General features: G+C 40.9%; 1 protein-coding gene across 1 annotated transcript in view; it reads right to left on the bottom strand.

Annotated features, from left to right (window-relative positions):
• The window catches only part of Ppa2 (pyrophosphatase (inorganic) 2), a gene marked incomplete at its 5' end in the record, with an annotated part of 66275 nt that overhangs the window by 2794 nt on the left and 40946 nt on the right, over positions 1–22535 (bottom strand). The window contains 5 exons of the mRNA XM_005406284.1: positions 304–343; positions 2530–2599; positions 4791–4876; positions 7215–7342; positions 19188–19314. Of these exons, the coding sequence (XP_005406341.1) occupies positions 304–343; positions 2530–2599; positions 4791–4876; positions 7215–7342; positions 19188–19314 (451 nt within the window). The remainder of the gene's footprint in view (positions 1–303; positions 344–2529; positions 2600–4790; positions 4877–7214; positions 7343–19187; positions 19315–22535) is intronic.

Raw genomic sequence — 22535 nt, 5'->3', positions numbered from 1 at the left:
TGACTCATTAAAATAAGAAATAAAGAAAATCTTCCAGATGCAAGATATTAGGAGTCTTTTTAAATTCACCAGAATTAGCCTCTATTTCAGCAAAAAAAGACACTGCAAAATCAAACCACTTTCAAGCCAAAAGTAATAAAAGTATTGTTCTTCACTTCCATAACATTTCCTCTGAAAATTTTAATGACTTTAAAAATATTTTACTTAATTTGCATAATTTCTAAAAGTTTAGTTTTTGGTTTCAGCTACTGTAAACAAATATATTTGCATATCTTGCTCCTCGAGAACCGAAATATACCGCACCTTCTCCATCGCTTTCTCTACTCGGGGAAGCCGGTGAGACCTGAAGGGTGAGAACAGAGGCACAGTCCCTGTTAGTCACGCATGGAAAGCGAACCCAGCGAAGCTTTCATGAAACTACAGAACACAGCCGACCCCCAGCAGCTCTCTACGCTGAAAAAGTATACACTCCTTTGCCTTTATTACCATGGTTTGCTCTTTCTGATAAACCACAGATGTAGCACCAAATGCAAAAGTGCATGCTTGAAAATATTTCTATCAATAACCCATTGGAATGATTCGGCACATGGTAGCTGAGAGTGTGAAGAGATATTCTTTCAATTGCTTCCAAGGCTGAACTCTTGAGGACCAAAAGAATCAAACAAACACACCCATTCAAATACATGTGCATGCGTGTATGTGTGTGCGTGTGGACACAACCACACACACACACATACACACACATAATAATTCAATTGTCTACAAGAGCTTTGGATTTACTTTAAAAAATAGCCTCCATTTATTGTGAGTTCTGGGCCAGCACTCTGAGAACAGAGGTGATGATGTAGTCCATGGCAGACGCATTTGAATGGTTTTCCTGAGACAGAAGATGCCAAGACATGGAACGTGACAGGTCACTCCCCAGTGACAAGCTCCTCCTTGCCAGGCATGAACTTATACCCATTTCACATTCTACTTTCCAGATTTCACATTCAACAACTGAGTTCTCATTCTCCTCTAAGCCTCTCTAACACTTGCGTGAGGTCTCCAATGTTGGCTGGTCTCACTGCTTCCAGTGAAGCAGATCCTTTACCGCTGTGCTGCTGACACTTAGCTCCTGGGCCCCGACACTGGTGCTGGTGGGACTGGACACTAGATTAGCCAGCAGGAACCACAGGTTCTCCACCTCAGTAACCCCTACCTACTTGCGATTCCTTTTCTGGGTTGAACACTTGATGTGGCCTCTTACTAGCAACATGAGCAGTGGATTCTATATAATTAGGGGTCACAGTAAACCAAACTGGAGACAGAATCAAGTACAAGAAAAATGATATGATCAAGAGAAACAGTGGACAAGAGATAGGGGCTGCTGCCAGGGTCACACAGCTGACTGTTGCACCCGACACTCTCGGTTTAGGGAAGTAGGTAGGAGCACATGCTAAAAGCGGTGATAGGTACAGGAGGGCAAACACACAAACCAGTGACAGAAACGTCTGTTACCATTATCAGGAATCAGGTACCATCCATACCTCTATGTGGCAACTCTGGCCAAGCAAGAGGCTTTTTTATAGCAGCACCACCAGTTACAAAGTCACCAGAGGCTAACAATGCATTTCCCAATGCATCACAAGCTTATGGGACTATCATCATCATCTGAGGGCCCCAAGGCCAACACAGGGCGGTAGTGCTGTGTACACATCCCTCGGTTCTCGTTCTCTGGGAAACTCTGACTAACGCATTCCCTCAGGTCACTAATGGGCTAATGTTACTCTTCTTCCTAAACTTTAAGAAAAGTTTGATCAAACAGACTTTAAAATTTTTTTTCTTTATATCCAAGGGAAGGATGATGCAACTGTGTAAATAAAAAAGATCCCTGGAAATTTTTTTACTAATATCCTTGAATATGTCCAAGTACTTGAAACAAGAAGAAAAATCCTGTTAAGCTTCCTCACATGGAGAAAAGTCCAAGTCTGAGTGTGACAGAGACGCTGTGACATCAGAACTGTTCTGAGACGAGGTGTCGGAAGGTGACGGCTCTATTTGTCTTTCATCGTCCCACAGCCCTTATGTTTGTAGGGGACACTCACGGTACACAGGAAGGCGTGTGAGACAGCCCAGCCAAAGGGAAGCAAAAAAGAAAGAATTCCCTCTATTTCACTTCTCTTGAGCCAAACTGCATGTGTACCACGCGCCAGGCCCAGCTCAGACCCTGGATGACAGGTATCTCATGCAGCAGACAAACAACCACATATATTATCAGTAAGTTGATCTAATTAAGAAAATCAGCACCATGTGAAATTAGTTAAGTGGTTAATATCCTTTTTAAAATAGAATTTAAAAATTCAGACTCTTTAAAGTTTAGAATTTAAATTCCCTGAATTAAAAAAACAATATTTAACGTTAGCTTTTCACTTTATGCTTCGCAAAAGGGCTCCACAGTACTTCACTGCTCCGTGTTTCAGGATCGGTGCTGGACTTCCTGTGTCATTTATATGACTAAAAGATGCCTTGCGCATATTTGTTCCTTACCAATTCAACCAGTGATCTCGCTTCCTCTTGAGTGCAACGGAAAGGGCTGTCACACACCTGGGAGTTTGTGCTGCGGAAGAAAGTATTATTAGACACAATAAAGCAGAGCAATCAGCAAAAAAAGAGTACTAACTCCAGATACTCCTCCCAAGCTGGGTAACTTCAGACAGGCAACAAGGAATTAAATGTACATAAATTAGGACGACTAAAATTGTTGCACATTCTTTTTTCAAAGTTAATTTATTTCTATTTTATAGTCCAGGTATGCAGCACATACCGTCTACACCTCCATGTGGAGTTTGTGCACACACACATCTTCATTCCGTTCTCCTCTCCTTTCCCTCTACCCACCTCCTCCATCCCTTGGCCCCCTTCCCATTTGAGAAAGATCTCTCTCCCCACTTCCTGTTATCTATCTTTTATTCTGCTCTTTATTATGATTTGGGTTTCTCACATAAGAGAAACCATGTGTTATTTCAGCTTGTGTGTCTGAGTTATTTCACTTAACACTATGGTCTCAAGGTGCATCCATCGTAATTCTTTGAGGTGAAGTTACAAACAGAATATACAATAGCATTATATTCCTTAGAACAAAAAAGTAATATACAAACCCTCATAATTTCCCAGTGTACATACAAAGCTATACACCACAACTACATTTCACCTTTATTCAAGAAAAGAGGAATCAAATTTTGACCCACACAATGGGACTCTATGGAGAACTTTTCCTCTACGTGATAAACATTTTATTTGGCTAGGCAAGATACTGTGGAATCTCTCAGCAGGCATAAAAGGTGCAAGACAAGAGGAAGCTATATGATCATGCAAGTTCTTCTAAGGGGGTAGCTCAGGGCAGCAGAAGAGCAGGAGCAATCTCTCCCCACACCTCACTGAGGGCTCAAGGCCTTTCCTGTCTCCCAGCATGCACCACACACAGGCCTGCTCCCAGATCCAAGCTGATCCAGCGCTAATTTGAAAAATTCCCTCAAAGAAACTAGCAGATGAAAATGGATAGAGGTAGTAAGAGGTAAGGGAGGAGAGAGTGAAAGCTATTATTTTTTAAGTGAAAAGAATAAGGGATTAACAATGATTATCTCCTAACCAAGATAAATGATCAGTGAAACACAAACACATTTCCCTTTCAAATGGCCCTAAGGGATATACATATCGAATTTATTTTCATAATTACTTTGTGAAATACACAGACACCTGTGACCAAAAAGAAGACCCTTTCTGCTTGCTGATTTACCTTTAAAACTATATCTGTCTGTAATTGATGACAACGATTACAGGAAGTAGTTACTTTGGGTTCCATCCCCATAATGTGGGACTTATTTTCATTCTTGGCATGAATGAAACCTGATGAAGGTTGGCACTATCATCTCTATGGCTTTTTCGTACTGTCTTCTATACAGTTCACCTTTAAGTAAATTGAAAATTTGAAAAGGTAGGGCCTATACGTTAGACGCTCCCCTAATGAGGGTAAAGGAGATAGAGCGGGGAGGGGGACAGAAGGAGGGAGGGAGAGAGAGAAGAAAGAGAGAGAGAGAGGAGGAGGAGGAGAAGAGAGAGAAACCAGGCAAAAAACTGGACCCTGCAAAGTCCTAAGGGCTAGTCCTCTGAAAAAGGCAGGGGTACACAATGCTTCTCATATTTCAACTAAACCAAGACATATTCTTTGTAAATTCTGGAAAATGATCATGAGGAAGGGCAGAGGGGTCTTCTCTCCATAGGAGTGTCAGATAAAATACAGATTGCCAAGTACATCTGAACTTCAGTTCATACTTTTAGTGTAATGTGTCCCAAGTATCCAAGTATTTTTAGCGTATGCCCCAAGGATTAAATTTTAAAAAGAGTTATGCACACTACTGTTTGATTCCTGTTAATCAGTCAGCTAATCGTCAAGATCACAGTGGATGAGAAGGCTTTTCCTGATCCTGTCAAAGAATGTGATAGTTCTTAGACAACGAAATAACCGCGTATCCGCCCATTGAACAATGCTGTTTCAAGCCCCGTGTCTGCGCACGTCACAGTGGAATCCAATCAAGCGTTTATTTACTTGTTAGCTTCTCCCACTAAAATGCAGCTGGGGACAGCGACCATGCCCACTCCCACTGCCAGGCCCCAGTAACACCCATGACAGACGGCCCACAATTTACCTCTTCAGTGGGAAATAATGCAAGTCCCTTAAAAAATCTGAGACCCAAGCAGTATGAGACGTAATGAATAACATTACTTACACCAAAAAGACAGATTCTTACCAATTTATTGCCCCTGCATCACACTTCTTCATAAGCATCGCTTTCCAGCATTCATGAGTAGACTTAATGATGTCCAGAGCAAAAGCCTAGTTCCAACCCAAATAAGACAAAACAGTCACACCGCTGCACTGACACAGAACTGATGTCATCCTGTCAGTTAATCGTGAAGCGCAGAGCTCAGGAGTGGGCACACTGGAGTGTAAATTCTGGGCTCCTTGTTTACCTGCTGTGTGACTAGGGGTAGGGATCTAACTGAACTGAGCCTCAACTTCCTCATCTGTGTAATGGGCTATGGTGGGTATCATCCGTATCAGAGACTGGCAAACCAGGCCCTGTGGGTCAAGTCCAGCTTTTAGCCTTTGACTGCTTTAGCACTGCAATAGCAGAGCTGAGTAATTCTGACAACCATGGGGTCCACAGTGCCCAACATATTTACTGTCTGACCCAGTACAGAAAAAAAGTTTGCCAATCCCTGATCAATACCGTAGAGCTGTTGAAGGAATAACAAAGATCTTGTCTGCAAAGTACGTGAAGTAGCAACTGGCCTGCAGGAGAGCATGTCCCTGTTTATTACCATTCCAACCACAGTTTAATCGTGAAGTGCTTTGGACCCTCCACGGTCACCAAGCCATAAGCCTCCTTAACATTTTCCATATGTTTTCTTAGTCCCAATTCCTAAGGCGTCTATAATGCACAATTAACGAGAGACACACATCTTGCTAGATATACATCTAATGAGACTAAGGAAAATTGCTTTATTATCCCAAAGGAGAATATTCTTTTGATGCTCTTCCTCAAAGTGCTTTTTTCTTCAAAGAGAGTTTTTATTTATCAACTACTCAATACTTCTTCCTTTCTCCTTCAAGCACAATGGATATTGTGATAATGCAGAAAAGAATCCTGTGTTCTGAGACATAACAACCACGGGGAACTCAGCCCCGGGGTCGCAGACCTCTCAGGACTGAGGGCTGTGAGGACAGAGCGGGGCAGAGCTCAGCCAGGAGCCTCGGGAACTCCCTTAAGATACGGGCTGGAATAGCAGCTGACTCTCTGGACCACACAGGAAAGACTTTTACCCAAATCAGTCCAATGATAGTGACTATTTGGGACCAATTATAGTTATCGCTTACAAGAATAGGCAAGAACACCCCACAGTATAAAATAGGAACCGTTTTTCAATCACTTTAAAGAGGCACAATTATGTTTCCTTAAGTGAGGCTCTGTATTTTCAACAGCAATGGTGAAGAGCAATGCATAAAATTATTATTTTCAGAAGTGTAAAAATGACCTGGTTTTCTTACAATAACGAATTAATGTTTGTCAAAAATAAACAACACACAAAAAACATCTCACTCCATAAATCCGTAACTGGTGGACTTTAACTTAGAGTTAATAAGGGTCCATGAAAGTACAATACCGGTTTGAAATGTCTATTATTTCAAACATAAAATATAACATGTAATTTGAAGAAAAAATAATTTATTTTATAAATTTCTAATATTGTATTTTTTAAGAAAATCCAGTCTAAAATCATAGTTCTATATTTGCATCTAATAATCCTAAACAAAGCCCTCAAGATATTAAGGTCTGTCAATATACTTTCCAAAAACTATTGGGTCCAACAATCAACTCCTATATGGCAAAATATGGTAAATTTTAAGTTTTTAATAACATGCCTTCTCTCTACTTGTAAAATATACTTATTAGGATCCATTCAGGATTTGGCTCAGTAACTCTGCAATTTACTTAGTGGGATAATTTTTCTAAAAACAGCCCATGTTTTTGGATGTTGGCTCTTTGGCCTGTTTTGTATCTTACTAGAGATACTTGATGGTAGCTTAGTTGTCTAATAGAGAAATCTTTTGATAGAGAATTCAAGTGCATTCTGAATCATGAAGCAGCTGAGATCAGCCATGCAGGAGGAAGATTTCAGAGAGAAGTCTTAAGAATTTACAGTAAGGGTAACTTTCTCCCCCTGAAATTAGCAAGTGGAGGGTTTTCTTCAACTATAATTTGCAGAATTAACTGATCACAGAATTCCTTCATTTTCTATGTAGAAGGAGATATTATTCATAGATGAGAGAAACAGATATTTTTCAGGCTGACTGATTCACTTAGATTCTCCCCTGCATTTTTTTTGTTTGTTTGTTTTTGAGACAGGGTTTCACTATGCAGCCCATGTGGGCCTCCAACTCACAGTAATCCTCCTGCCTCAGCCTCCCGAAAGCTGGGATTGCAGGTGTACACCATCACATCCGGCCCCAAATTTTTTAAATGATAAAATAATGTCTTCAAATACCTAAGTCAGTAAAAAGTAGTTTTTCTTGATGCCAAATAGAGCATTATTCACACAAGAACTTGCCTAAGGGGAACAAGCACTGTACAGGCACTGGGGAACCCTGGAAAATACAGTCTCATCTTTACCTTGTCTTTGAATTCTCCATTAAAAGCGAAGTTGTTTTCTGGCTTCCCCTCCGGCACCTTATAAAATTTCAGCCAATGGATGGTAGCTTCCAGGTACCCTGGCTTGTACTTCTTGACATCATCAATATCTGTGAGGGAAGAAATGAGAAGATATTTTGTTAAAACATAAAATTCATTTCCCTTTGCATTAGGTAGAGCCCTGGACTGAGGGAAGCAGGAAAGCCAGGCCCAGTTCGCCCAGCACGACTCCGTCACTCGCTGGCTGTGTGGCGGCTGACACCGGTCGTGTCACTTGAGACTTCTGGGTTCATATGGAAGCCACAGCTGATCCATTCTTTAAACACGGATCAAGCACCTTCAGACCATGTGTTCCCGAGAGGGGCAGGTAGGCAGATGGGACAGACTCATTTTTACTAAGCTCAGAGGTGTGGCCAAGGGAAACAGACAACAAATTGAACAGAGATATATACACGTGATTGAGATATACTGTAGATGTTTACATTTAAGAGTTTTGGCTATAGTGAAAGACACGCTGCCACTGATCTTCCTCAAAACACGCCTCCTCCCTTGGAGCACGCTCATCCCATCATCCTTGCCGCTTCCTAAAGCAGTTCTGGAGTCCTCCTTCTTGAGTGTCTTTACCAGGTGTGATCCAAATACCAGGACAGTGGCCGCCGAGGGCCACCCCACAGAAAGGCGGCTGGTGCACACGTGACAGTGTCCTCATCCACCCTACTCACGGGACCTGGCCCCGTGTGACGTCTGGCTCTTCCCCGAAGTCAATGTGACCCTGGAAGGTCAATGTTATGAACGATTCGGGACACGGAGGCAGCCAGGACAGCGCAGCTAAAGACAGTCACGAGCGAGGACTTTCAGAACCGCTTCTGCGGGCGAGTGATGGGTAGGTGTGTGTGAAGTGAGGCGGAGGATTCTGAGGGAGAATTAATGACAATGCGTTGCAATATTTTTTAAAAAAAACTTAAACATCACTGTGTTTTTTTAAATCACAGCACACACATAGGAATGATAATATTAAATAAGACAGAGTGAAAGACAGCAGGATAGAAAGACAGGAATGGAAAAAGAAGAATTGAAAAGAAATGGAAATAGAGCTTTTGCCAGTGGGAAGGGACCAAGAGATGGAAGGTGCAGAGACACATGGAGGGGGAGGGGGTGATAAAAATGCAATGTGAGGTACACACAGCAGCTCCCCTCGATGAACATGATCCCTGCAGGCTGCAGACATGTGCTAATAGAAAAACATCTACTGTTAAAAAAAAGTCAAACAGAAAATAATAATAATGCAGTAACAGACACATCTTAAAGTTTAATTTGGTTTTTCTAAATCCGGAGTTCTCTTAATTTTTTTTTTCTTAATTAAATTTTATGTTTCTACAAAAATGAAGAAATTAATTTAAAATATCTTAATCAAAAGTTACCATCCTATCTCCATAGACATGAGAGAAATGTAACCAATTCACTTATTTCTAAAATCTAACAAAAATGCTGGTGTGGTGGCACACACCTGTAATCCCAGCACTTGGGAGGCTGAGGCAGGAGGATCGCTGCAAGGCTAGCCTGGACTACATACTAAGTTCAAGGAGGGCCTGAACTACATAGTGAGACCCTGTCTCAAAAAAAAATCTAACAAAATGTCATAAATTATAATCTATGTAAAGCAAAGCGAAAAGAAGAAAGCCCACAAAATGTTATCCAAACTTTTGATTAAGATATTTTAAATTAATTTCTTCATTTTTGTAGAAACATAAAATTTGTGAATAAGGAAGTTCTATTATTTTATGTAAAACTATACTTTCTTTTTGCAGAGGAAATTTCTAATCATGTTTATTTTCTGAGACTTAAATGTTATCCAAACTTCAGAGTTATTAAAAACACTACTTTTTGCCAAATAACCAAATAAAAATGATAGAAATTATTTGAAAAATCAAATGGACATCCATCTCGTAAACATAGCCCATGAATAGTGTATCTGACGTCTGTTAATCTGGAGATAGATTAGGGCACAGATGACCTTTAAAAGTGATTATTTACTAAAATCTACGAAAATATTAAGAAATTTTAAACATGAAATTAGGACAATACACTCTACAAGATGACAAATTCTGTAAGCACAATAAGTCTAAACACTAATAATAAAAAAATTTCAGCACTCTCTGACCTACCAAAAAAGAACTATAGTTAAGGCCTTGTTATATAATTAAAATATTAAAAACAAGCAAGAAAACATTATTAAATGAGTAACTTTTGGCACAACAGGAAATGGAAACTGAGAATATTGAGAAAATAATGACAACGAGCCACACAGGAAGTTTATCAGAACAAAGGCAATGAGGTAGGAACAGCAATTTGGAGTCCGACAGCTTAAATTCAAGTTTCCATCCCGGCACTCATACATTGCACCGCTCGGGAAAGTAACTGTCCTTCAAATCCAAAATGGAGGGGGAAAAATCAAGGCTGCTATGATTAAATACAGTCATATATAAAAACCATCAAATAAATAAGACAAATTCTCAGGTGTGAATTATCAGCTCTCCAATCTCCTAAAACTGCATCCATGCATGCAGCTACATTATACTCAAAGGAAAATGTATAGCCTTACATTATTCTATTTTTCAAAAATAAATTTATATCTAAAAAAAAACAGAGCAACACTAGAAACAACACATATACACTATAGCACTGTGTATACCTGTATCGCATTTGTAATTAAGTTCTTTACATAATGCCAGGCACATTTACTTCTATCTCCAATATTACAATTCAGTTGTAGTTCTCAGAAAATGATTTCTTTGGAGTATGTTTGAGTTAAATGTAAATAATCAGATTTAAAAACATTTGTAACAGAAAGGGAATATATAAAAGGCGGTATTTAGGTGAAAATACTGCTGAAAGGAGACTTTCATTCAGTTCAAGTATTTTAATGAAGTTATCAGTGATTCAAGATATTTCTCAACTGTACAAACTACCTTGCTTTGGAGAAAACAGACTTCTGACAAAGACAGGGCCTTGAAGTCCTGTTTCCACACCTCCCCTTGGGCCAGCTCACACAACACAGGTAACACATGAGGGGAGAAAAGTGAAGAGATAAACATCTCTGCAATTCCCCTGTGGGAGGAAAACATAGAAGCAGGAACATAGGGCCTGAATGGTGGGAGGCAAGGGACTGAGACGGGCAGTCATGGTCCCCGGCAGGGGAAGTCAGGATCGGACCACTGACTGTCCATACTGGAACACTTCAGAGAGCTCCATCTAGAGAAAAAGGCAGTCCTGTGATGACCCTCACAGACAAGGAGCTTGAAGTAGTCATTATGAAGATGTTTAAGGACTTTCAGGAAGTAAGGTCACAGCATAAGAACACATGGAAACCTTAGACGAAGAACAGAAACTATAAAACAATAAAAAATAAAAACCAAATCAGGGAGTATCTGAAGTGAAAAATCAGATCTTAACAGCAGAACTCGTATGCCACTCCCCTAGCCTAAATACAGGAAATGGAAGACAGATCAGCCTGAGAACCATGAGAGGTAGAAGACTGAAAAGGCTGCAGAAAGTCTCAGTGATTTATCAGACAATAAAAACATGATCCATGAGGGCTGGGGATTTAGCTCAGCGGCACAGCGCCTGCCTGGCAAGTGCAACATCCTGAGTTCGATTCCTGGTACTGGAGAAAAAACAAAGAACAAAACAAAAGAAAGTATCCATAATACATTTATTGTGAGTCCCACAATGGAAGTGAAGGAGAATGAAGGAAAAAAGTGAAAACAATTATTGGCAAACAATTTCCCAAATGTGACAAAATACATAAACTTACAGATCCACAAAGTCCGTTATCGCCTAAGTATATCATACAAAAAAAAATGCTGAAATGCAAAATAAGAAAATCTTAAACATGGTCAGAAAAAAACCCCAATATATTCTATAAGAGGTAATAAGACCATAATTATTGATGTCTCATCAGAAACAAAGGTGACCAAAAAAAGAACACAACTCTACAGAGCTAAAAACTAAAACAACAACAAAAAAACCTCCAGTGAAACTTTACATCCATAACAAGGGCAAGAAAAGACAATTCTAGATACATAGGAATGAAGAAAATGTATCACCAGCATAACTGCACTATAAGAAACACTACCACCTTTAGGCTAAAGGGAAATGACACCAGAAGAAAAGCCAGCCCCACACCCCTTCAGGATGGAGTAAAGAATTGGGGTGCTGAAATGATAACTTTGGAGGTAAACATAACAATGCATGTGCAAATGTGTACATGTTTGTATTTCTTTCTTTTTATTTTTTTTGTCTTTTTGAGACAGAGTCTTGCTATGCCGTTCAGGCTGGCCTTGAGCTAACTTTGTAGCCCAGACTGATCTCAAACTTGCAATGAGCCTCCTGCCTCAGCCTCCCGAGTGCTGGGATTACAGGGGTGGGCCACCATGTCCAGCAGATGTGTGGATTTCTCTTAACCTCTTTAAATGGCATTTTATTATTTAAGAAAACATGAAGGATGGATGGCAGTTTTGAGAGCAACTGGATCCCTCACACTGTTGGCAGAAAAGAAAACTGGTATAGTCTGGTAAACAGTCTGACAGTTTCTTACAATGTTGGGCCTATAATTCCCATCTGAACCAATAATCCTGGTAGGTATTTCCCTATGGGGAATGAAAGTATATTCACACAAAGACTGGTACTTCAGTGTTCAGAGCAATTTTATTTATATCATGCCCAAACTGGGAAACAATTTCCACCAATGGGTGAGGCTGTGGTATCTCACCAGTGGGTGAGACAGTATTTCTTACAGTGGAATACTATCATGAAAGAGAAGATGCCACATGCCCAAGACCGCACCTCACACCGAAGGCCCAGGGATCAGATCCTTGCTTCCTGACGCCACTGATAGGGCAAGTCTAAAGCAGGCACAGCTACTGTCACAGAAAGATGACCAGTGTTTGCTAGGGACTTGGGATAGGAGGAAATGACTGACTGGGAACTGAGAGGTGACAGAAATCTCAATACAGCGACTGTGACAGCTGTTAGACAACTACACACAGTTGCCAAAACTCCTTTATATACTTCAGATGGGATGAATCTGCATGTACACCAGAAAGTTCACTGTGAGAAAGTCAGGGACAGACAGCCCCAGCCCTGAAAGAGTTCAAAGCCCAGACAGGTGCAGACATGGAAACAAACACACTACAAATATGTGAAACCAAAGACATTTAACAGAACCAAACAGGAGGTGATTGGCAACTATCAGTGTCTTGCAGAGCCAAAGACACTACTGTGAGACATTTCTCCAGGGCCACCAAAGATGAGCAGGTGCTTCTAGGTAGACGAGGACCTTTCAGAGCGGAGGAAACACATCAGCAAAACCACTGAGACACAGGAGTCTGGCACAGGGGTAGTGGGGGCGTGTGATACTCTTCAGATAGACAGGGCCAGGGTCCAGAAGAACAGGTGGGGGTGACTACAGACTTTCCCCACGGTCCAGGACTTGGACTTCCTTGTGGAGAAGAGTCACGTTTTCTACTTTCCTTTTAAGACAAATGGTGTTGAGACTCAGTTATGTCTGATAAGCAGCGTGGAAAAGAAGTTTTCGTGGTGAGGAGGCCGGGTGCAGAAAAATGTTAACACCGGCTCAATAGAGGATGTAAGAGTTTCAGGCCACAGGAAGGAGGAGAGATCATTCAAAAGCTGTTTCTAAGCTCAATCTGAGAGAATCTGGTGACAGAGGGTTGGATCCCCGTGGGCAACTTAACTAAGAAAGACCCTGATGGTAGAAATGCCGAGGTTCAGAAATTAACCAACACAAAAATGAAGGCTACGCATGTGGCTCTAAAGAAACAGCTGTCAGTGTGAAAGTGCCAATGGGTCAAGTACAAATGAATGCTTTGTCATTTAAAACAAGCAAAGTGTTCTTGTTCTGAAGACATTTTCAGATTTTGCTCAGATATTCACTTTTGTCAGTTCATAGATGTGTACATGCATTTATTCATTCATCGATCTCATCAAACTTTAGCGAGCACCTATGGCATGCCAGGCCCTACACAGAGCCACCCAGGGAGCAGCAGCAAACTGCACAAATTCACAGCTCTAACCTTACTGTGCATTTCCACAAATCGAGAACAACCTGGACTTCTACAGAAACCAGAAGAAAAGAAACGCTGCTTTCATCAGGATTAATATGGATTACTAAACCATAACACAAGGTAAGAAAAGCATATAATCAGTCGAAGATTTTTTTATTTTCATACCAAAACCAGTAACAGAAATAATACTATATCTCTTGTCTTTATTATTTGAAAGGGGAAAAAAGATAACCAGGAAATAGCTTCATACTAACATTTTGTTTAAAGTAGGTTGAAAAAAAAGATAAAAAGGAGTCAAGGATTCTCTGGGCTTGTGCCCACGGAAGCCCTCCTTCTAGTTCCCTGCTGCTCACACGGAGCCGGTAATGGGCACAACCCTTCTCTTCCACCCAAAATCCGAGAGGCAACAACGTAAGTTTTTAATGTCTCCTCACAAATATTCACAAGAAACAACTGTTTCACCCCAAAACATTCACTGTAGTTTTTGCAGTACCGTTAAGGCTGAGAGAATTAGTTTTCTTAATGGCTGGGATTCCCTAAAGATGTCGGTGTCTTCCAGAATGTTCTGCGTATCTGGGCTTAATGTAAGGGGCTATGAAAGCACACTCATTGTTCCTGTACTTTCCTTAACCCTTCTCCTTTCCACAAATTCCGCTCTTACCAAGTCAAACTGGCACTAAACTAATCTAATTTTGATGCAGAACATGTAACGAAGTGGCTAAAGGTACAGGCCTTGGTCTGACAGACCTCCAAGGAACTTGTGGCTGCATCACTTCACAGCTTCCCTAAAGTATTTTAAAGCGGAGGAATGTCTCCAAGACATCCACCTCAAGATCCTTGAACTTGAACTTTGTTTCCGCGGGCATTTCACAGTGAATTCCACTCCTTTGTACAACTAGTGTGTGCTAATAGTAGTAACAAATTGTGTCCCCTTTAGTACTAACTCTGAAGATAATGTTGGTCTTTCTACTTATACAAGAAGACAAGCTAAAAGTAATGGAGTATAAGTGTTTTCTAGAACAAGACCTCAGAGATGAGGAAACCCCAGGCATCGTTTCCTCAGGATGAAGTCCACCATTTTGGAGAAGGAAGTAAGGCTCTGGGAGGTTATGTGATTCTCTAAGGTCAGATAACAAACAAGTCTTTACAGGGGAGGATTTTAAAAGGAGAAAGACTTATGTGATCTGAAGAGAAACCAGAGTATATGGGGAGGATTTTAGAACCTTCGCCTCCTCCACCCTTCACCGTATCATTAGGGATATGACTAACCTAAAAAATTCTAAGAGGTCAAGGTTCAAAAAGAGGCAACAGACTCCCAGTAATTGAGTCCTTAATTATAGTGCATTTAACTCAATTCATCCCTGTACCTCACCTGCCTCACTGTTCCCAATCCCTACATTCCCACCCCCATGCCTCTTAAGGTACACTATTAATGACATCAAAAGGAAAAAGATCAAAGGGGCTACATTTCACCAAACCTCCAATTATCATTATCTCACAGACGCCTAAGTTATTAAAGAGAAAATAGCACTCCCGGAAAGCAAGGAACACAGCCAACTACCCCAGTATTTTTTCAGGAGGGGACAGGGGAATGGAAATGAAGACATGAGTCACTGGTGTGTTACTTTAGAAAGTTCCCAGCCTTCCTCCCACACTGCCTCAGTTTCCTTATCTGAAAAAGATGGGAACAAGCAGCACATCTCAACTGAAGATGAAGAAAGACCAAACACATGGCTCCAAAGGAAGCCTGGGGCCCAGTTCCCGGGCACGCAGCGTGCTGTACAAATGCCAGGGCCAGGGACAACCACAGGATGTCAACTCCTGTCCCAGGCCAGGAAACAAACTCAAGTGTTCCTTCTGACTAGCAGGCCTAACAGCAGTGTTTCCCCTAAGATTACTGTGCCATTTTCTCTTTTTTCCCCTTTGTTTACAAATGACAGAATAAATTACGTTCCAAGAAGAAGAAAATCAAATATCATATGAATTAACTTATTTAAAAAAATAATCACAGGGACACTATAAGTATTGACGGAGTAAATGAAAATTTAAGCCAAACACATTTATTCCTGCTCTGAAAGACAGCAAAAGAAATTCTGTAGTTTTATTGGATGTTAGAGGCCCCCCAAATGTATGTTGAAATTCTACATACATGAAACATATAAAAACTCTGAAAATTTTTGGGAAAATGTGATAACGGCTTTTGAAAACATCTCTACTGTTTATTTTTAAAAATTCCTCTATTACTTGTATAACTGGTTCATCTAGAATACACCTACATCAACATAATTATTCTGATTTTAGATTTCTTTTTTTTTTCTGTTTTGTTTGTCTTTCTGAGTCAGGGTCTTGCTATGCAGATCAGGCTAGTCTTCTTAAACTCATATATGTAGCCGAGGCTGGCCTTCAACTCTCAACAATCCTCCTGCCTTGGCCTCCCAAGTGCTGGGATTACAGGTGTGCGCCATCACACTGGCTCAAATTTCATTTTTAATCTTGTATTTTAAAAAACTGTATAGTCATTGTGCGGGCAACTACAGGATAACAGAAAACAGTTTACATTTATTTAAAGACTCAACAAAAGAAATCTTCCTCACTCTGCAAGTTCAAATTGCTTCTAGGGGTAAATTCTGTTGACTACCCTCCTCATGCTGGGTAGAAGTTCCAGGCCTCATGGGGTGTTCCGTGGGCTCAAAGCCCAGCACTCAAAGCACCACATTCTGTGAGGTGGTATAATTTAACCAAGAGCAGCAGGACTCAAGCCCCAACACCTTAGTCTTCTTAGAGACCTCTGGACTTTGTTATTTTAAAGCCAGGTGTTGTTATCTCTCCTGGCTGAGGTACTCACTAGTACAAGCCAGGTGCCCTGGGGTCAGCTGAACTATTTCAGGCCTTTATGCTACTTAAGAGCTGTGAGCCTGGAACTAACCGCAGTGCATCACTGGCCTTCGTGCTCCCCAAGTATTAATGAGCCCCCGGGACCCGTTTCCTACCAGGGACCCCTTTCCTACCAAAGAATTTGTTCTCAAATATTATTTAGAGTTTCTAAAGATTTGCATAGTGGCTACTGCTGCTTCAGAAAGTGAAACTTGAAGATTTAAAATAGTAATGTTAAAACAGCAGAAATACAGCCAGGAACAAAGAGTTTTAAAAAATATATACAGAGTAAAATCAAAGATAGATAATAGGAAGCAGGGGGGTCTTTCTCAAATGGGAGTGGAAAGGAGATGGAGGGAAGGGAAAAGGAGAGGGAAAGGTAATGGAAAGAAAGCACTGAGTGAAAAAATGGACACAAAGTTTTTGCAAACAGGAAGGGGACCGAGAGCTGGAAGGAGTGCAGAGGGAGGGGAGGGAAGGGGGAGCAAAAAACAGCGAAGGTGTGTGACATACACCAGCCAACTCCCCAAGATAACGCTCTCTGTGTGTACTGCAATCGCGGGCCAATGGAAGTTTATAAAAGTGTGCTCCCTGATGCAGCCCTGTCACACTAAAAACTGTACATGTTCAAACAGACACGACGTCACCGGAGGCTGCATGCCAGGCTGCGTGCTAGAATCTAAGAAGTTGCTTCGTCACAAAGAAAACAACCCCAAAACTTCTTAGAAGAACCACAACCTAAATGTGTCGACCTCAATAGAGAGAAAAGAATCTACACACACACACACACACACACACACACACACACACACGCAAAATCGTCCATAAAACAAAATAGACCCTTTATTTCCTTTGAAAGGCAAACTTTACACGATCATATTACATGGCAGCATCCTTTTCTTCAGGTAGTGGCAACTAGGAGGATGCACTTCATTTTTAAATCTCTAAGTAGTAATAAGATGGAAAACAAAAATTCTCTGAACTACTATATTATACACCTCACAGAAAACTCAAGAATTTTTAAAACTTCCAGATAGCTGTTCTTCCCTGTTTTTAATCTTTATCTACTAAAAATGCCAAGAAGTATGGGCAGATTAAACCTGTTCAAACTGTCACAAGATCAGTACTTCTTCATTGTGATAGAAATTTTGATTTAAGTATAGTAATTTATATGACTTACTGCATTAGCTATTTGAAAGTTATTTAAGAAAAAGCTGACCATCCCCCTCACAAAAGAAAGACATTTCAGATGTGTGCGGCCTCAGAGGATTAAACTCCTGTGCAATGTTCTGTAAAAAGTTTGGAACCTATGAATCAGCCAGCAGTGAAAAAAGGGAAGGAAAAGGAGAGGACAGAATCTAAGAAAGAGTAGAAATAAGCTGAGCATGGTGGTGCATACCTGCAATCCCATGACCCCAGGAGGCTGAGGCAGGAGGATCACAAGCTTAAGCTTAGCCTGGGCAACTTAGTGTTTTAATGAGAGCTTGTCTGAAAATAAAAATTAAAAAAGGGTTGGGGATATAGCTGATTAAGAAGGCCCTGAGTTCAATCCACAGCACTGGAAGAGAGAGAAATGACAGAGACAGAGATAGAGACAGAGATAGAGATAGAGATAGGGATAGAGACATAGATGGAGATGGAGACAGAGACAGAGACACAAAGATGAAGATGAAGACAGAGATGGAAATTGAGATCAAGACATAGACATAGATGGAGATAGAAACAGAGATGGGGATAGAGATAGAGACATAGACATAGACATAGAGATAGATGAGATGGAGATAGAGATAGAGCAAGAGAGAGTAGAAGAGGAAAGAAAGGGGGAAGGAGGAAAGGGAAAGAAAAAGGGAGAGGGACGAAGGAAGAGAAAAAAAAAAAGAGTAGTTCTACAGCAGACTAAGAGAACAGTCTGTCCAAAACTGATCACTTAATACATAGTTCGATAATCTATGAGAATAATACTGTATTTGCATAATAATACAGTAACTGCTATTTAGCTTTTCTGCTTTCAGATTCAATCAAGACATAAAACATAATAAAAGAGCACAACTTAAACATTATTTTTTCCCTCACAGTGCTGGGATGAATCCCAGCAACAAGCACATTCGTGCTGACGCTGCAGAGCATGGAGTGCCGCTGTGAGGGCTGGGTCACCAGGGGCAGAGGAGAAAATTCAGCAAGCTCCACGTCCTAGACTGTGTATTGGGCAGTCAAAGTCACTGTTTAAAGGCAATGAAGTAATACAGATGAAGTACAATACTAAAGAATTATTGGGGTAATCCAAGAGGAAATATGGTAACTAGCTGAGAAACGTTTACGAAGTTAAATTCTCTGTCTTTCAAAGTAGCAACTTGGGCTACAGGCTATGGTGGCACAGCCTTTTTATACCAGTACCTGGGAGGAGGATGTAGGAGAATTCAAGGCCAGCCTGGAATAGAAAGAGAATTCAAGCCCAGCCTAAACTAGAGCAAGACCTTGTCTCAGAAAAACAAACAAGAAAAGCAAACAAAAACTTAAAAACCCGAAGAACAAAGTAGCAACTTAAGTCAATTTTCTTTTTTGTGCTGTTTTGTTTCTGTCTTCATTGTTGTTGTTTTGTTATTGCTTTTTTCTCTTTAAAATAAAAAAGCGGCGGGGGGGCGGGGCGGGGAATGGAGTTGTAAGTATGTTGCTTACCGAATAGAAGCCACTACTCAAAAACCTAAGGAGGAAGGAAACATAGAAGAGAGAGCCTGAGATGGAAGGAGGAGAGGGACAGGGAAGAAAGGGAACCCACTGAATGTACTTCTGACTTTGAAAAACTTTCCCGTCTACATCTTCCCTGTGTCTCACTGCTCCTAGCAATGCCTGACCCTGGCCAAAACACACTGGGTTGCCCTTCATAGTCCATGGGAAGAGAATAAACTGCAAACATGAATTTAACTCCCAAGTACATAAATGAGCTGCTTCTCAGTTCTGAGAAGCCCAGCGGTGTGCTGGACAGCTGCAGACCTACCGTGAAACTTGTCGGCTTCGGGATCGTTTGCATTGATAGCAATCAATTTCCAATCTGTTTCACCTTGATCAATGAGTGCCAAGACACCAAGGATCTTCACCGGGACAACCTCTCCGCGAGAAAGAACCTTTAACGAGAAAAGACATCACTGTGGTGGGGTTTTGGAGAGTTGGCCATGTCTTAAATCCATATGAAAGAGGGAAAGCACCATGGGTCAAAATTAATAGTTTCAATAATGAAATAGAATGTAAAAATACATAGTCATAAAATCTGCCTTGAAACATCCCTTTTAGAATCTCAAAACATTTACTTCAACCAACATGGGACTAGTGATTAAAAGAAAATATCTTGTCCTTTTAGAAAAGTGGAAAAGATGCATGAAATCCCTCTTTGCAAACATTAAATGACAGGCATGCAGGATTGGGTCCCAGAGTGAAGACAGGAGCTGAGAGAGGCCCAGCGGCCAGCTAGGCAGAGCCACACTTTCTGGGCTGAACACAGGATGGGGACCCCGTGAGAGCTAGGGTCTCAAAACAGAATTAGCAGGAGCCAAGGAACTAGGATCAGGGCAGAGACACTTCCTCCCTGGAAGGCCTGATACTGCCTATCTTGGAGGGGAAACAAGTTCCATGAGCTGTCAGTTTCATTTTTTTTCCAGGCTCATCTTACCAACATATAATCAATATTGTTTATATCACGGTATTATACGTAACTTACGCTCATTTTACCAACATGTAATCCATATTGTTTATATCATGGTATTATATGCAACAGAGAGGCAGAACTTGTTTTTGTAGAAATGCTGAGTGCAATTTTAGTTTTGTGTTTTCTTAGAAATGCTGAGTGCACTTTTAGTTTTATGTTCTAAAGAACAATGTGTGCAACTCCATGTTTTTAGGAAAACAGTACTGCCAGTAAAAACAAACTAGCAAACAAATGCAGGGAGGATAAGGCAGCTAGAATTTGCAGTACTGGAGATGAGAATGAGCTCCAGCAGTCTCCCTGGGGCTCTTTGGTGACACTAATGAAGTAGTGACCAAGCTCGGAGAAACTCAGGAGCTGGAAGAGGAGCTCAGGCACCTAGGGAACCTCACAGGCAAGATGGCCCTGGGAATGGCATCCCTGGGGGCAGAGCAGACCAGCCTCAGGGAAAGGTTCCTCCACCCCTGCCCTAAAAAGGCTTTTTTTCTTAAAATCCCCAGAAACATGATAATCCATAAGTAGCCACCTACCAAAAAATATTCTATAAAGCAAGGAAAATCTATTCAACATCAGTCACAACAGCACCAATTCTTTCAAGAAACAGGAAAACATCAGCCCCCAGGGAAGCAGATCATTCAACAGCAACAAACCCAGAACTGGCTCGTGGTAGGACTAACAAATAGGAACTTCAGAACAGCTTCTGTCAATATGCTTGAGGATGTAAAGAAAAATGTAAAAATATGGAGGAGAGAAATGGAAAATAAGAAAGAGCCAAATGGCAACTTCAGAGCTGAAAAATACATGATCTGAAATGGAAAATCCTCTGGATGGATTTAACAACCAAACAGACACAGTAAAGGAGAACTTTAGCGGACTTGAAGGCACAGTAACAAGAACGATTCAAAGTGAAGCACAAGGACAAATCAATAGTCCCAGCGACTGGTGGCACAGCAAGCCTTCTCCTTTACGTACGGCTGGAATCCCAGCAAGGAGAAGAGGAAGCGGAAAATATTTGAAGAAATAATGTCTAAAAGTTTCCCAAATTTTGTGAAAAATATAAATCTACTGATTGGGAAAGCATAAAATAAATCAAATGAACACACAAAGAAACTAATCTTATGCACATCATAATCAAATTCCTGAAAACCTAATACATAAAATAACTAAAAGCAGATAGATGGGGTAAAGAGTACAAATAAGAGTACAAAAATAAGAATGGTATCTGATTTCTCTCTCTTTTTTTTTTTTTTTTTGCCTTTTTGAGACAGGGTCTTGCTATGCAGTTTAGGCTGTCCTTGAGCTCACTTTCTAGCCCAGGCTGGACTCAAACTTGTAAAGATCCTCCTGCCTCAGCCTCTGAGTGCTGGGATTATAGGCATGCACCACCATGCCTGGCTTATTTCTCTTTAAAAAGCAATGTACAACAAAAAAATGAAGTCTTCAAAATTCTTAAAGAAAAAGGCCACCAGTTCAAAAGACCTATGGTCAGAGAGATTTCCAAAGGGGCAAGAGAGGACCTCCCTGCCCCAGGTGACAGAAATGGTCTGTATTCTGACTGGAACACATGGAAATGATGTGGGTCTGACATCTGTCCAAAGTCACTAACTATAAGCACATTTTATTCAATGTTAAAGAAGTAAATGGAAGCAACTTAGTCACAACCAAAGGGCTATTTCTTATATATGAAGAGCTGTTAGAAATAAAGAAAATCATGAAAAACACAGCTGGAAATGGGAACAAATCATGACAAGCAATTCACTGAAGGAAAACCCAAAACAGCTGTTAGTGGTATAAACAGATGCCTAGGGTCACACCTATTGGGACCTGGAGGTTTAAATGAACACCTGACCCCAACCCTCTCTGGATCTCGCTTTCTCTTCTTGGCGGGGAATCTTGCTGGCTGCCAGCTCTCCATCTATGCAGAGGATTCCTTTTTCTGTTCTATCCAAAGAAGTGAGAAACCCAACTAACATCTGACTTCACTCTCCTGACCGAAATACCCCAGGAATCGCAGACGTTACACAGCACATTCAAGTGAGGCTGCGTCCCACTGCTCTGTGACCGAGAACATTTACAGATGAGTGAGAATCAAAGACAAATGCAGGGCCCAGTAAGAGAAACGAGGAAAGCAGTCGCGAAGCTGGCCCACATCCTCACAGCAAAACTCCTCTTGTCACGCTCAGCTATCCTGGAAGAACCAGAAGTTTTGCTAAGAATAACTTATCCCTTAATGCAGACCTATAAACTTTCACATGATGATGCATGCTCAAATTGAAAAGTTAAGAAATGTCATTTTACTAATGATAAATTTTTAATTTAAAAATCAAAATAAAGCCAGGTATGGTGAGGCACATTTGTAGTCCGAGTTTCTCAGGAGGCAGAAGAGGGAGGATCATTTAACCCCAATGGTCTTCGACTACCCTGGACAGCACAGTGAGATGCTGTCTCAAAGACAAATAAATAAAACAAAATGTGTTTTTTTGTTTTGTTTTGTTTTGTTTTGTTTTGTCTTTTTGAGACAGGGTATCGCTATGCAGTAACCTTGAGCTCACTTTGTAGCCCAAGCTGTCCTCGAACGCACAACCATCCTCCTGCCTCAGCCTCCTGAGTGCTGGGATTATAGGTGTGCGCTACCATGCCCAGCTC

Source organism: Chinchilla lanigera, unplaced genomic scaffold, assembly GCF_000276665.1.
Source record: "Chinchilla lanigera isolate Chin_1 unplaced genomic scaffold, ChiLan1.0 scaffold00095, whole genome shotgun sequence".
NCBI lineage: Eukaryota > Metazoa > Chordata > Mammalia > Rodentia > Chinchillidae > Chinchilla > Chinchilla lanigera.
Note: the sequence above shows the minus strand (reverse complement) of the source record. Positions and strands in the feature narration are given on the sequence as shown.